At 46.5% G+C, this 13,620-nt stretch overlaps 1 protein-coding gene across 1 annotated transcript; it reads left to right on the top strand.

Moving 5' to 3' along the window:
- Nucleotides 1-5,191: 5,191 nt before the first annotated feature.
- Nucleotides 5,192-11,190, top strand: LOC112321274 (cationic amino acid transporter 3). Its single transcript, XM_024578679.3, has 11 exons — nt 5,192-5,564; nt 6,346-6,501; nt 7,658-7,835; nt 8,178-8,290; nt 8,450-8,672; nt 9,038-9,177; nt 9,284-9,386; nt 10,016-10,200; nt 10,392-10,558; nt 10,825-10,933; nt 11,080-11,190. The coding sequence occupies exons 1-11, from the start codon at nt 5,192-5,194 to the stop codon at nt 11,169-11,171; spliced, it is 1,839 nt and encodes a 612-aa protein (XP_024434447.1). The 3' UTR covers nt 11,172-11,190.
- The last annotated feature ends 2,430 nt before the right edge of the window (nt 11,191-13,620 follow it).

Below are 13,620 nucleotides of genomic sequence, written 5' to 3'. Positions count from 1 at the left end.
ACCCAGAGGGAGAACTAGGTGTTCTTTCATGTGTTTCCAGCTCTGGCTTTAAAGATATTATCGGATCAAGTCGACCTGGCTGAGCTCAAACTCACTGACTCGGACCCACTCAGTGAGCCAGGATCTGCTCCGGCAGTCCGGTAAGTCCGGGTAACCCCTCTTCTGTCCGAGACAGGGCGCACGTGTTCTGATAAGTGCTGGAGACCTCTGGCAATCGCAGCGTGCGCTTAGGTGCTCAGCCTGGCTCCGTTTTAAGGGCGGAAAAGACCCATTTTCCAGACGAAAGGAGCAGCTGTGAGCTGAGAAGGGGTGGCTATGGGGGAGATGGGCTGAGCGCGCACAGGCTCTGAGGCTGGTGGTGGGGTTTTTTTTTTCATTTTCTTTTTAAAAACTTATTGATTTGAGAGAGAGAGAGAAACATCGGTCTGCTGATCCACTAACTGATACATTCATTGGGTGTTTCTTGTATGTGGACCCTGACCTGGGACCAAACCAGAACCTTGATGTAACCCCACCATGTTGTAACCAACTGAGCTACCCAGCCCGGTCGAGGAGGCTGGCTGTTTTGATTTCCCGTACAAACAACATTAAAGGTTAAAAGTTATTGGGGGTTTAGGGCAGGTGCACCACCAATATCAAGCTGTTATATATGCTGATTTCTTACACCCAGCAACTCCATGAAGCTGGCTCCATTATTACCATCAGCACAACATTAAAAAAAAAAAATTGTGGCAGACATAAAATTAACCGTCAACGCTATTATTATCGGCAACATTTAAAAAAAATGTGGTAGAATACACATAAAGTAAAATTAACCTCCTTCACTATTTTTTCAAAAAGATTTTATTTATTTTTAGAGAGGAGGTAAAGGAGGGAGAAAGAGGAGAGAAATGTCAATGTGTGAGAGAAACATCAGTTGGTTGCCTCTCACGTGCCCCAGGGTGGGACCTGGCTCCCCCACCCAGGCATGTGCCCTGACGGAGAATTGAACCAGCAACCTTTCCATTCACAGGCTGCCATTCAGTCCATTGAACCACACCAGCCGGAGCAGCATCTTAACTATTTTTAAGTGTACAGTTCAGTAGTAGTAAGGATATTCACACTGTTGTGCAAACAATCTCCAGAATTCTTGCTCATCTTATAAAACAGAAATTCTGTCGTTGCTATTAAACAATAAGTCTGTTTCCCCTCCCCAGTCCCTGGAACCACCATTTTACTTTTTTTTTTTTTTTGCTTTGTTTAAAAAATTTTTTCAATTGGAGTTGACATTCAATTTACATTAGTTTCAGGTGTACAGCCTACTAGTTAGACCTTTATTTTTTATTTTTTTAAATATATTTATTGATTATGCTATTACAGTTGTCCCATTTCCCCCCCCACTCCACTCCATCCTGCCCACCCCCCTCCCTCCCACATTTCCCCCCATAGTTCATGTCCATGGGTCATACTTATAAGTTCTTTGGCTTCTACATTTCCTACACTATTCTTACCCTCCCCCTGTCTATTTTCCACCTATCATCTATGCTACTTATTCTCTGTACCTTTCCCCCCTCCCCCTCCCACTCCCTTAGTGACAACCCTCATGTTCTAGTTGTTTGCCTAGTTTGCTCTCGTTTTTGTTTTATGTGTGGTCGTTAATAACTGTGAGTTTGCTGTCATTTTTACTGTTCCTATTTTTGATCTTCTTTTTCTTAGGTAACTCCCTTTAACATTTCATATAATAAGGGCTTGGTGATGATGAACTTCTTTAACTTGACCTTATCTGAGAAGCACTTTATCTTCCCTTCCATTCTAAGTGATAGCTTTGCTGGATACAGTGATCTTGGATGTAGGTCCTTGCGTTTAATCTTGGGTAGTGTAATTATGATGTGCCTTGGCGTGTTCCTCCTTGGGTCCAGCTTCTTTGGGACTCCCTGAGCTTCCTGGACTTCCCAGAAGTCTATTTCCTTTGCCAGATTAGGGAAGTTCTCCTTCATTATTTGTTCAAATAAGTTTTCAATTTTTTGTTCTTCCTCTTCTCCTTCTGGCACCCCTATAATTCGGATGTTGGAACGTTTCAAGGTGTCCTGGAGGTTCCTAAGCCTCTCCTCATTTTTCCAAGTTCTTGTTTCTTCATTCTTTTCTGGTTGGATGTTTCTTTCTTCCTTCTGGTCCACACCCTTGATTTGAGTCCCAGTTTCCTTCTCATCACTATTGGTTCCCTGTACATTTTCCTTTGTTTCTCTTAGCATAGGCTTCATTTTTTCATCTGTTTTTCGAACAGATTCAACTAAGTCAGTGAGCATATTGATAACCAGTGTTTTGAACTGTGCATCCGATAGGTTGGCTATCTCTTCCTCGCTTAGTTGTATTTTTTCAGGAGCTTTGAAGTGTTCTGTCATTTGGGCCATTTTTTTTTTTTTTTTTTTGTCTTGGCGAGTCTGTTACTTTAAGGGGCGGAGCCTTAGGTGTTCACCGGGCCGGGGTTGCGCTGGTCGCTACACTGTGACGCTGTACATGGGGGAGGGGCTGAGTGGGAGCAATGGCGCCTGCCTCACTCTCCTCCGGCTTTCAATCTTTCACTCCGCTACCCACAATCAAACTGGGCCACTCTGGTGCTGGTTCCCGAGTAAGTGGGCCTGTGCACGCTCTAGGCCCCTGTGGGTCTCTCCAATGACCTCTCCTGTGAGGCTGGGAGTCTCTACTGCTGCCGCCCCAACCCCCACGGGCATTTTCAATCAGAGGTTTGAGGCTTTATTTCCCCCCTGCTGGAGCCCTGGGTTGCACGGTCTGCTTCGCTCCCCGCCGTTCGTCTGGTTTATCTGTGGGCGAATGTGGTGCCGCGGGGTGCTACCCGCTGCTCTGCCTGCCCCGCTCTCTGCCACTCTGAGTCCGGCCCTCTGGGTTTATCTGTGCAAATGTGGGGCTGCAGGGTCTGCTAGTGCTCAGGCTGCCTGCGCCATTTGTCCCACACTCCGCCAGTCTCAGTCCCGCCACAGCCACGTGAGTCCTCTCCACCCCGGTGCCCGGTGCCCGTCTCCGCCCCTCCTACCAGTCTGGATGAATGTTTATTTTCTATTTCCTTGGTGTTGGTCCCCCTTGCTGTTCGATTCTCTGTGAGTTCTGGTTGTGCGAGGAGGCGCAGTGTGTCTACCTACGCCGCCATCTTGGTTCTCCTAGTTAGACCTTTATATACCTTATAAAGTGGTAAGTGTGGTACCCACCTGGCAGCAAACATAGTTATTACAATATTACTGACTAAATATTCCTTTTTTAATTTTATTTTTTATCACCATTTATCCCCCTATACCCTCGATTGTATTCCCTATACTGTATTTCACATCCCCATGACTGTTCTGTAACTACCACTTTGTACATCTTAATCCTTTTTTCTTTTTCTCCCAGCCCCCCACCATTCTCCTTTCTGTTTGTATACATTTGACTACTCTAGATAATTAATTCGCAGAAGTGGGATCATACAGTATTGTCTTTCTGTGACCAGCTTATTTTACTTAGCATAAGGTCCTCAGGGTTCATCAATGGTGTAGCACGAGACTGGATTTCCTTCCTTTTAAAGGCTTCTCCCCCTCCCCCCAAAGAGAGCTGTAGTGAGGAGACACACCAGGCCTCAAAGAAGTAGGAGATAGCATCCTGTCATTCCTGATTTGGAGTGAAGAAGAGTCCTACAGCCCTTGAGGTCATTGGGAGGCCACTCTGGGTTGATGTTTGTCCCGAGCTGGGTGGGCTAGAATCTCTCCCTCCCTACAAGTCCCATCTCTTTTCCCTCCAGCTCCAATTTCCACATCCCCATTCCAGTTCAAAAACAAGTAAACAAGAAAACCCGGGAAGCAATCATGTTTCAGGGCCCTCAGCAGAGAAATGCAGAGCCTGGGAGCCCTTATCGCCAAGCCCAAAAGTCACTTACCAAGGACAGGAGGAAATCCTGATGATAATATTTTCCTCTGTTTTACTGAGGGAGGACAGGGCACGGTCTGCAGCTCGTGCAGAACCAGACAGCTGTTAGGTGGCAGAGCTGGATTTGAACCTGAGTGACGTGGCCTCAAAAATCAGTCCTCTTATCCATTCTGTTCATCTACTGTGTGGTCTGTACTGGAAGCTTTTGCTTGATTCTCTCTTCAACCAACCCTTCCAGTAGTGGGGACACGTACTAACAGCCTTCTTTACATTTAAAGAAACCAAGGCTCAGATACGGATGACTTACCCAATGTGTCTTCTTACCATTGCTCTGTGGAATTGGTCTTCTATTGCCCCCCATCCATCCTGGGGCCACGGATGGATGGGCATTCTTTTCATTTTACTTGTATTAGTATTTATTTCGTGCTGAATTTACTCCTGGGCCATAAGTTTGTTGGTTTGTTTTAAAGATTTTATTTATTTATTGTTAGAGAGAGGGGAAGGGAGGGAGAAAGAAAGGAAGCGAAACACTATCAACTGGTTGCCTTTTGCATGACCCCAACTGGGGACCTGGCCCACAACCCAGGTGACCCTTCAGTTTTCAGGCCAGCACTCAATCCACTGAGCCACACCAGCCAGGGCCAAGCCATAAGTTTTTGTTTCTTCAGTTTCTTCTGGGATATCCTTTTCTTCTCTGCAATCTCCTCTTCTGGTTGGTTTAGGAACAGTCAGCTCTTTTTCTGGAAGGGTCACCTCAGTGTGGCAGGGAGAGCTCATGTCTCGGTCAATCCACCCGTCATCTCTGTAAGTTCTGCATTTTGGGAGCTTAGTTCACCTGGACGTGCTCAATGACCAGAGTCTACATCTAAACTCTTAAGTTCAGCATCACTTTCTGCATTTTTAAGCGTGTGCAGCAAAAATTCAGCATTCTTTTTGGGCCACTGAACCTGTGTCCAGCCCCACTATTTGGCCTGGGCACACCTACCGACTCCACCATTGTAACAACAGAATGGCACACACAGCTTCTGCAAAGTGACATCTTTCAGCTACTGGGTGGCTTTTTGAACATGCACACTCTGGATGGCCTGGGCAGTTTCATGAGTGTTCTTCAAGTGAACATGAAGATCTAAGCCTCATGATTTCCATGATTTTGTGGGGTTTTGTGGGTCATGTGAATAGCGAACCATTTTTAGAGGTCACCTCTGGCTGCTTTCGGGAAGAGGAAGCTGGACATTCTTGATGGCTTTCTGTCTTGTTTTTTCTGCAGTGCTAAGCCTCCTCCTCAACTCCATCTAGGATGCTGTGTCAATGCATTCGACAGTTTGGTCAGAAGTTAGTTCGCAGGCTGCCCCTGGAGCCGAGGGAGGGGCCTGACAGCCGCCTGACCCGTTGTCTGAGCACCCTAGACCTGGTGGCCTTTGGTGTGGGCAGTACCCTGGGGGCAGGCGTGTATGTCCTGGCTGGTGAAGTGGCCAAGGACAAAGCTGGACCGGCGATTATCCTCTGCTTCTTGGTGGCTGCCCTGACTTCCATGTTGTCTGGGCTCTGCTACGCGGAGTTTGGGGCCCGGGTACCGTGCTCCGGCTCTGCGTATCTCTACAGCTACGTCACGGTGGGACAACTGTGTGCCTTCACGACTGGGTGGACCCTCATCCTCTCCTATGTCATCGGTGAGAGGACGCGGCCAGTGTGAGGGAAACAAGGGACTTAGATCAGGAAAATAGGAGCGGGGAGTGGGGTCTCCACCCTCATTCACGAACACTTTGTTATCTGTCTTGTGAGGGGAAGTGGGTGACAGTGTCAGGAAAACCCCCAAACTTCATTCTACTCAACTCTATCCTGCTTTCTTTTAATGACTGAACCAAGAACCAGGAAGAAATGGGAACTGTCGTAACTGGGGAAGAATTCCCGTGGGGGAGACACATGCTCTCAAAGGCTCCTTCCTTCACCATAGCAAGGTCTTTGCTCAGCTGTTACTGTCCCCTGACCATTCATTGCCCTCTTTTCTTTCTTTTTTTTTTTTTTTTCCAAGATTTTACTTATTTATTTTTAGACAGAGGGGAAGGGAAGAAGAAAGAGAGGGAGAGAAACATCAGTGTTTGGTTGCCTCTCCACACCCCCAACGGGGGACCTGGCCCTCAACCCAAGCACAAGTCCTGATTGGGAATTGAACCGGCAACGCTTTGGTTCACAAGCCAGCACTCAATCCCCTGAACCACACCAGTCAGGGCCCCTCTTTTCTTGTATGACATTGCTCTCCTTCTAACATATGAAATGGTCTACCTGTTTTATAAAACATCTGTGTCTGTTCTCTTTACTCCATGAAAAGAAGAAAAGAAACTCTTTGAGATTAGGTATTTTGCATGTTCTTTCATTTTCTCCCAAAAATATATCCCATGGTGCCTAGCAGGGATGCAGACTGTTTGCAAATGAAGCTCTTGTGTCCTGCAGGGAGTGCCAGTGTGGCCAGGGCTTGGAGCTCCGCCGTGGACAGTCTGGCCGGGAACCGCATCTCGCAGGTGCTGCAGGGAAGCTTTTCTCCGCAGGTGCCCCACCTGGCCAAATACCTAGACTTTTTCTCCCTGGGCCTGGTGCTGCTGCTCACAGGTGAGGCAGGGGTCTGAGGCTGGAAGGGAAGAGTGAGGCATGGAGGGGGAGCTGGGAGGGGAAAGGCTTGGAGGTGGAGAAGGGGTGGGGAGACGAGAGATCACAAAGGAGAGTTTGTGGTTGGTGGGAGAGACAGGAAGGCAAGACGGAGACCATTGTTTCTTGATATATTGAGCGGGATCATTCTTTGGTGTGGGGTACTCATCGTAGGACATTGAGTGATTCTCCCATGACTGAGTCACTAGGTGCTAGTGGCACCCACCCCATATGTCCCTTGGGCAACAGAGTCACCTCCAGCTGAGACCTATTATTAACTTAGACAAAGTTGCTTCCTCTGTACTGAGACCAAAGTTTGAAAAAATTATTTTGTTTAATTAAAAAAAATTGAGGTAAAATTTATGTGATGTAAGAGTAGCCATTTCATTTTATTATTCTCTCCAGCTTTACTAAGCTGTAATAGACATGTAACATCAGGTAAGTTTAAGGGGGTGACTTGATATTTGTATACACTGGCAGATGGTTACCACGATAAGAAATCAACCATTTTATTTTATTTTTATTTTTATTTATTTATTTTTACTTACTGACTTTAGAGAGAGAGAGTGAGAAACATCAATTGTTCCACTTATTGATGCTTTCATTGGTTGTTTCTCGTATGTGCCCTGACCAGGGATCACACCCCACAACCATAGCGTATTGGAATGACACTCTAACCAACTGATACACCTGGCCAGGCAAAATCAATCAATTTAAAGTGTACAATTCAGTGGTCCCTAGTACCTTCACAATGTTGTGTAACCATCACCTTCATCTAGTTCTAAAACATTTTTATCACTTGAAAAGGAGACCCTGTAGCCATTAAGTGTCCCTGCCCATCTCCCCTTTCTCCTCCAGCCACTGGAAACAACTAGTCTGCTTTCTGTCTCTGTAGATTCAGTGTTTTTCTTAATTGATTTTTCTGAGAGAGGGAGAGAGATAGAGAAACATGGATTTGTTATTCCACTTATTGCTGCACTCATTGGTTGGTTCTTGTATGTGCTCTGACCGGGGATCAAACCCTCAACTTTGGCATATCAGGACACTCTAACCAACTGAGCTACCCAGCCAGGGCTGGGTTCAATGATTTTGGACATTTCCTCTTCCATCTTCCCCACAGGTCTACTGGTTCTGGGAGCTAGGGAGTCGGCTCTGGTTACCAAGGTGTTCACGGGCCTGAACCTTTTGGTTCTCAGCTTCGTCATCCTCTGTGGCTTCATTAAGGGAGATGTGCACCACTGGCAGCTCACGGAACAGGACTACGAACTGGCCAAAAATGGATCAAACGAGACCTCTAGGTCAGGAGGGCACTCTCGGCACAGTCCTGAGTATGGAGTGCAGAGCTTGGAACGCAGTGGGGAACAGAGAGCTGGGGATGGGGCATGGAGTCCAGGACTGTGGTTATTTATTTATTTATTTTTTAATTGATTTGAGACAGCTCTATCCATTGTTCCACTTATTTTATGCATTCATTGCTGGATTCTTCTATGTGCCCTGACTGGGATTGAACCCACAACCTTCACGTTTGGGGATGATGCTCTAACCAACTGAGCTACCGGGGCAAGACTGGGGTGTTGACTGTGCTCCAGTAGAGATGGCTTCCTCATCCATGTTCTTCCTCTTCCCTTCTTTCCCCCTAGCTTGGGCCCTCTGGGCTCTGGAGGGTTTGTGCCTTTTGGCTTTGATGGGATCCTTCGCGGAGCAGCCACGTGTTTCTATGCGTTTGTTGGTTTTGACTGCATCGCCACCACAGGTAACACAGCCATTCTGTCTCACTTGGGTTTGGGCACCGTTTGGGCTGCCCTTGGGCACAGGGCTGGCAGGAGGTTGGCCAGTTCTTGTGTCTGGAGCACTGTGTGTCTTCTTCACCTGGGCCTGTGTCCCTGAGCCAGCCCTTCCACCCGGCCCACAGGGGAAGAAGCCCGCAACCCTCAGCGCTCCATCCCCTTGGGCACCGTGATCTCACTCTTCATCTGCTTCCTGGCATATTTTGGGGTCTCCGCGGCACTCACCCTCATGGTGCCCTACTACCAGATTCATTCCGACAGCCCCTTGCCACAGGCTTTTCTCTATGTTGGATGGGCACCTGCCAGATACGTCGTGGCAGCAGGGACTCTCAGCGCTCTTTCATCCAGGTCAGTGTCTAAAGGGTGTCCAACCTTCTGGTGTCTCTGGGCCACACTGGAAGAAGAGGAGTTGTCTTGGGCCACACATTAAATACACAAACACTAACAAAAACTGATGAGCAAAAAAATAAAAAGGATCTAAGTAAATTTACGATTTTGTGTTGGGCTATATTCATAGCCATCCTGGGCTGCGTGCAGGTTGCGGGTTGGAAACCAAAGCAAGTTTCTCTCCCATTTCCTCCAGTTCTCAGGTGGTCCAGCCTCCGATGGAGAGATGAGAGGGAGAGACAGCTTACCCAGTGCAGGCCAGGGAGCAGAAGCCCCGGTCTGTCCTACTCTTTGTATCCTCACACACATTTCCATTTCTCCTCCAGCCTCCTGGGTTCCATGTTCCCCATGCCTCGCGTGATCTTTGCGATGGCGGAGGATGGGCTCCTTTTCCGGGGACTTGCCCGGATCCACCCCCGCACCCACACCCCCATCATAGCTACCATCGTTTCTGGAACTCTTGCGGGTGAATAAAAAGAACCCCCCCATTTTGTTGATCAGTTTCCTCAGCTTGGGTATATGCACTGGGTTCTCATCCCTCTCCCCCCACTTTGTTTGCACCTTGCTTGCAGCGCTCATGGCCTTCCTCTTCGAGCTCAGTGACCTTGTGGACCTCATGTCGATTGGGACTCTGCTTGCATACTCCCTCGTGGCCTTCTCTGTGCTTGTCCTCAGGTGAGAGTCCCCTCCTCTTCATAAAAAGTTGATTTGAGAGAGACATACACACACAACAATTTTGTTGTTCCACTTATGTATGCATTCATTGGTTGATCCTTTTTTAAAAAAGATTTTATTTTTAAATTTTGTTTTTAGAGAGAGGGTCAGGGAGGGAAAAAGAGAGGGAGAGAAACATTGATGTGAGAGAGAAACATTGATCAGTTGCCTCTCACACGCTCCCCAACCGTGGACCAAACCTGCAAGCCAGACACCTGCCCTGACCAGGTGTCAAACCAGAGAACTTTCGCTTTGCGGGACGACACCCAACCGAGCCACACCATTTAGGACCATTGGTTGATTCTTGTTTGTGCCCTGACTGAGGATGGAACCTGAAACCTTGGCGTATTGGGATGATGCTCTAACCAACTGAGCTACCTGGCCAGGGTTCTGCTACCTCTTGAAGAAGGAAAATCTTGAACTGATAGGTATTGATGCGGGTGGGGTGGGGTGGGGGCAAATCCTCTTCTGCTTTCATGCTGTCCCCTAAGTGTACTGTCACGCTCAGGGAGGGGAAGAGGAGGATTAGGCTGTCTGAAGTTGGATTGGTAGAGGCTGATGTGAATATTGCATTCACACTTCTACTTCAGGTACCAGCCAGACAAGAAAACGAAGTTGGAAATCATGGGGACAAAGCCTGAATTTGAAACAAGTTCTTTGGAATCTGTACTGGAAGCAGGAACCTCAAAGACTCTCAAAAGTCTGTGCATCACTGTGAACACCAGCCCCACTCGGCAATCTGGCCAGGTGGTCTATGGATGCGCCTTGCTGTTGGGTGAGCAGTGGGCTGTCTCTTTGGTGGTGTTCTGAAGTTGACAGGGTGAGGTGGGAGGGTGTGCCTTTGGAGTCTTAGAGATATAATGGCTCTTTTTGATGTGGGCAGTTTGGGGGTGGGATGTGAGCCAAGGTCTTGACACATTCAGCTTCTGGAGTTGCATCTGTTCTCCTCCAACCTGACCCTCGCAGTTCTCCTGCTGACCGTCCTGTGCCTGATACTGGCCCAGTGGCCCAGCCATCTGGTGGCTGGAGACCCAGGGTTCACAACAGTGACTGGGCTGCTGCTTCTGCTCATTCTGGGGATCACGTTCATTATTTGGAGACAGCCCCAGAACCCAACTCCTCTTCACTTCAAGGTAGGTGACTTTATTCCCCCACACTGTCTATTTTGAGAGAATGAACTCTGCATACTTTGCTGGGCCAGGGAAGACAAGGGGAGTCGCTAAAACCAATGGGCCATCCCAAGCCACACTCTACTCGGGAACATCCATCAGGATACCCTGTATGAGTAGGCATTGAATGCACAGCCCAGAGAGGACTAGAGCCTTCCTTCCCACCCAGTGGGGCAGGGGGTCTCCTTTCCAGCATCTGTGGTTTGTTCATGGATATACTTTGTCTGCAGGTCCCTGCTTTGCCTGTCCTCCCACTGCTCAGCATCTTTGTGAATATTTACTTGATGATGCAGATGACCCCTACGACCTGGGCCCAGTTTGGCATTTGGATGGTGATTGGTAAGTGGCTTTCTGGGGACAAGAGGCCTCTTGGGTGACCAAACCCAACCTTCTTTCTATGACCTTTCCCCTCAAACTATCTCAGAAGCCATAATAGGTGGGGAGCATGCCTACTTTCCCTTCTCATTGTCTCATTTCCATACCAGGCTTTGCCATATACTTTGGGTATGGGATCCGACACAGCTTGGAGAAGACCAATGATCAACAGCCACCAGCTTCGGGCTCCCAACATCCCTAGTGTGAATTAGTGTAACCACAGGAAACATGCTGTTTGGATCCTCCACACACTGGAGGCACCTTCTTCTTCAGTGGAGACTTTGAGCCTCTGTGGAATGTGAAGGTGGGATGCACTTAAATGCAGTTACAGCTCTGGACTTATTGCCAGAAAATGTCTTTAATGGTTATCATTTTAAAGTAAACTTTTAAAAGCACAATATACATACAGAAAAGGTGCATACTTTTTAAGTGTGGAGAAAGATGACTTTTCAAAAAGAAAGTACAACAGGTAACCAACCAGCAACCAGAAGAAATAAAATGTTACCTGCACATAAGAAGTATTCTCTTACTTGGGGTGGTGAACACACAATACAATATACAGAGGATGCATTGTAAAATTGTATACTTTAAACCTATATAATTCTATTAACCAAATATTACCAAATAAATTCCATTAAAAATATATATATTTATGCCTTGGCTGATGTGGCTCAGTGGACTGAGCACTGGCCCATGAACCAAAGGGCCACTGGTTCGATTCCCAGTCAGGGCACATGCCTGGATTGTGGGCCAGATCCCCAGTAGGGGGCACTTGAGAGGCAACCACACAGGTCTCTCTCCCTCTTTCTCCCTCCCTTCCCCTCTCTAAAAATAAATAAATAATCTTTAAAAAAATATTAAAAAAAAGAGAAATGCCCTCTTATGCCTATTTCCAGGGAAAACAGAGATTGCCACAAGGAAAGAAAAGACATGTTTCAACTATGTATTGTGTCAGGAGTTGCAATTTATTTAATATAATTTTTTCCTATTTTTCACAATTACACGTAATATTCACTATTAGATTAGTTTCGGGTGTACAGCATAGTGGTTAGACACTTACATAACTTATGACGTGATCCCCTGGCACTGTACATCCGTAGCTATTACAATACTATTGGCTATATTCCCTCTGCTGTACTTTACATCGCTGACTATTCTGTAACTACCAATGTGTAATTCTTAATCCCTTCACCCTTTTCACCCAGCCCCCCAACCCCCCTCCTATCTGGTGACCATCAGTTTGTTCTCTGTATCTATGGGCCTGTTTCTGGTTTGTTTGATTTTGTTCATTAAATCTCACTTATATGTGAAACCATATGGTCTGTCTTTCTCTGTCTGCCTTAATTCACCAAGCATAATACCCTCTAGGTCCATCCATGTTATTAAACATTTTCTGTGTCAAGAGATGCACTTTAAATATTAGACATAAATAGGTTGCAAGTAAAAGGAAGGGGAAAGGACGGGCCACACCTACAGTAACATAAGAAGGCTGGCACGGCTGTATTAGTATCAGACAAAGTAGACTTTAAAAAAAAAAGGAATAACAACAGATAAAGTGGATCATTTCATACTGTTAGAAATGATCATTTTTATTCTCCCCCAGCTTTACTGAGATATCGACAGATAACATTGTGTCAGTCACCATTTTTCCTTATGTTTCTGCCCCAAACTCTTAACTATAAGAGTTTGGGGCAGAAACAATACAACTGAGTTCTTCACTGAAAAAATAGCAGCATTGCTAGGAGGCGTGGGGCAGGGCATGAGAAGTACCAGTGTGCTTGTGAAATGGCTACAGTTGGGTGGAGTTAAAAGGAAGCTGAACTGGAAATACGAGAGGGTGATGTTACTGCAGAAGAGAAACTTGGAGTTGAGATTTATGGATGTTGAAGCTGTTGGTAGAAAAGTACAGGCTTGTCTGTGGGAACGAGCCACTGTGGTAGGGTGAAGAATATGACCATTGGCGGCATGAAGGTCAAGAAAGTTGAGTAGCAGAGTTATTAGAGGAATCAAGAAAAGTGAACGAGGATTAATGCAATGAGAAGCCCTACTGAAATTACAGGGTTAGGAAACGTTCATTAACGGAGACTGAAACTTTAGGTGCAAGTGTGATGAAAAGGTTGACATCACCCTATTCATCATTCTTAGCATCCTGATGTGGGAACAGCCCCACTGGGAGATAATGGACAATACAGATCACTGCCCATGGAACATTCTATTTTTTAAAATAAATATTTTATTATTTTTTTAATTTTAGAGAGAGAAAGAGAGGGAGAGAAACATCAATGTGTGGTTGCCTTTCACATGCCCCCAAATGGGGACCTGGCCCACAACCCAGGCATGTGCCCTGACTGGGAATCGAACTGGCAACCCTTTGGTTTGCAGGTTGGTGCTCAACCCACTGAGCCACACCAGCTGGAGCCCATAAAACATTCTTGAAAAGTTGAATCACAATGTAATTAGCTCTAGATCAACTATCAGCTCATAAAAGAAGGGACAGTCAGTCACTTAACTGAAAACACAGTCAAACATAGAATGTAGGCAATTCTCCAGGAAAAAAAAATTGTTACTTTTTAAAAAATTGATTTGAGAGAGAAACATCGCTTTGTTGTTTCACTTATTGATGCATTCATTGGTTGATTCTTGTATGTGCC

This window comes from Desmodus rotundus, chromosome 12 (genome assembly GCF_022682495.2).
Source record: "Desmodus rotundus isolate HL8 chromosome 12, HLdesRot8A.1, whole genome shotgun sequence".
NCBI classification, from domain to species: domain Eukaryota; kingdom Metazoa; phylum Chordata; class Mammalia; order Chiroptera; family Phyllostomidae; genus Desmodus; species Desmodus rotundus.
The sequence above is the reverse complement of the archived record's forward strand: the minus strand, read 5'-3'. Positions and strand labels throughout refer to the sequence as shown.

Coding starts and splice junctions, on each gene's coding strand:
- LOC112321274 (XM_024578679.3), top strand. CDS start 5,192: ATGCTGTGTCAATGCATTCGACAGTTTGGTCAGAAGTTAGTTCGCAGG. Junction 9,178..9,283: donor CGTTTCTGGAACTCTTGCGG/GTGAATAAAAAG, acceptor CCTTGCTTGCAG/CGCTCATGGCCTTCCTCTTC. Junction 10,201..10,391: donor TGGATGCGCCTTGCTGTTGG/GTGAGCAGTGGG, acceptor TGACCCTCGCAG/TTCTCCTGCTGACCGTCCTG.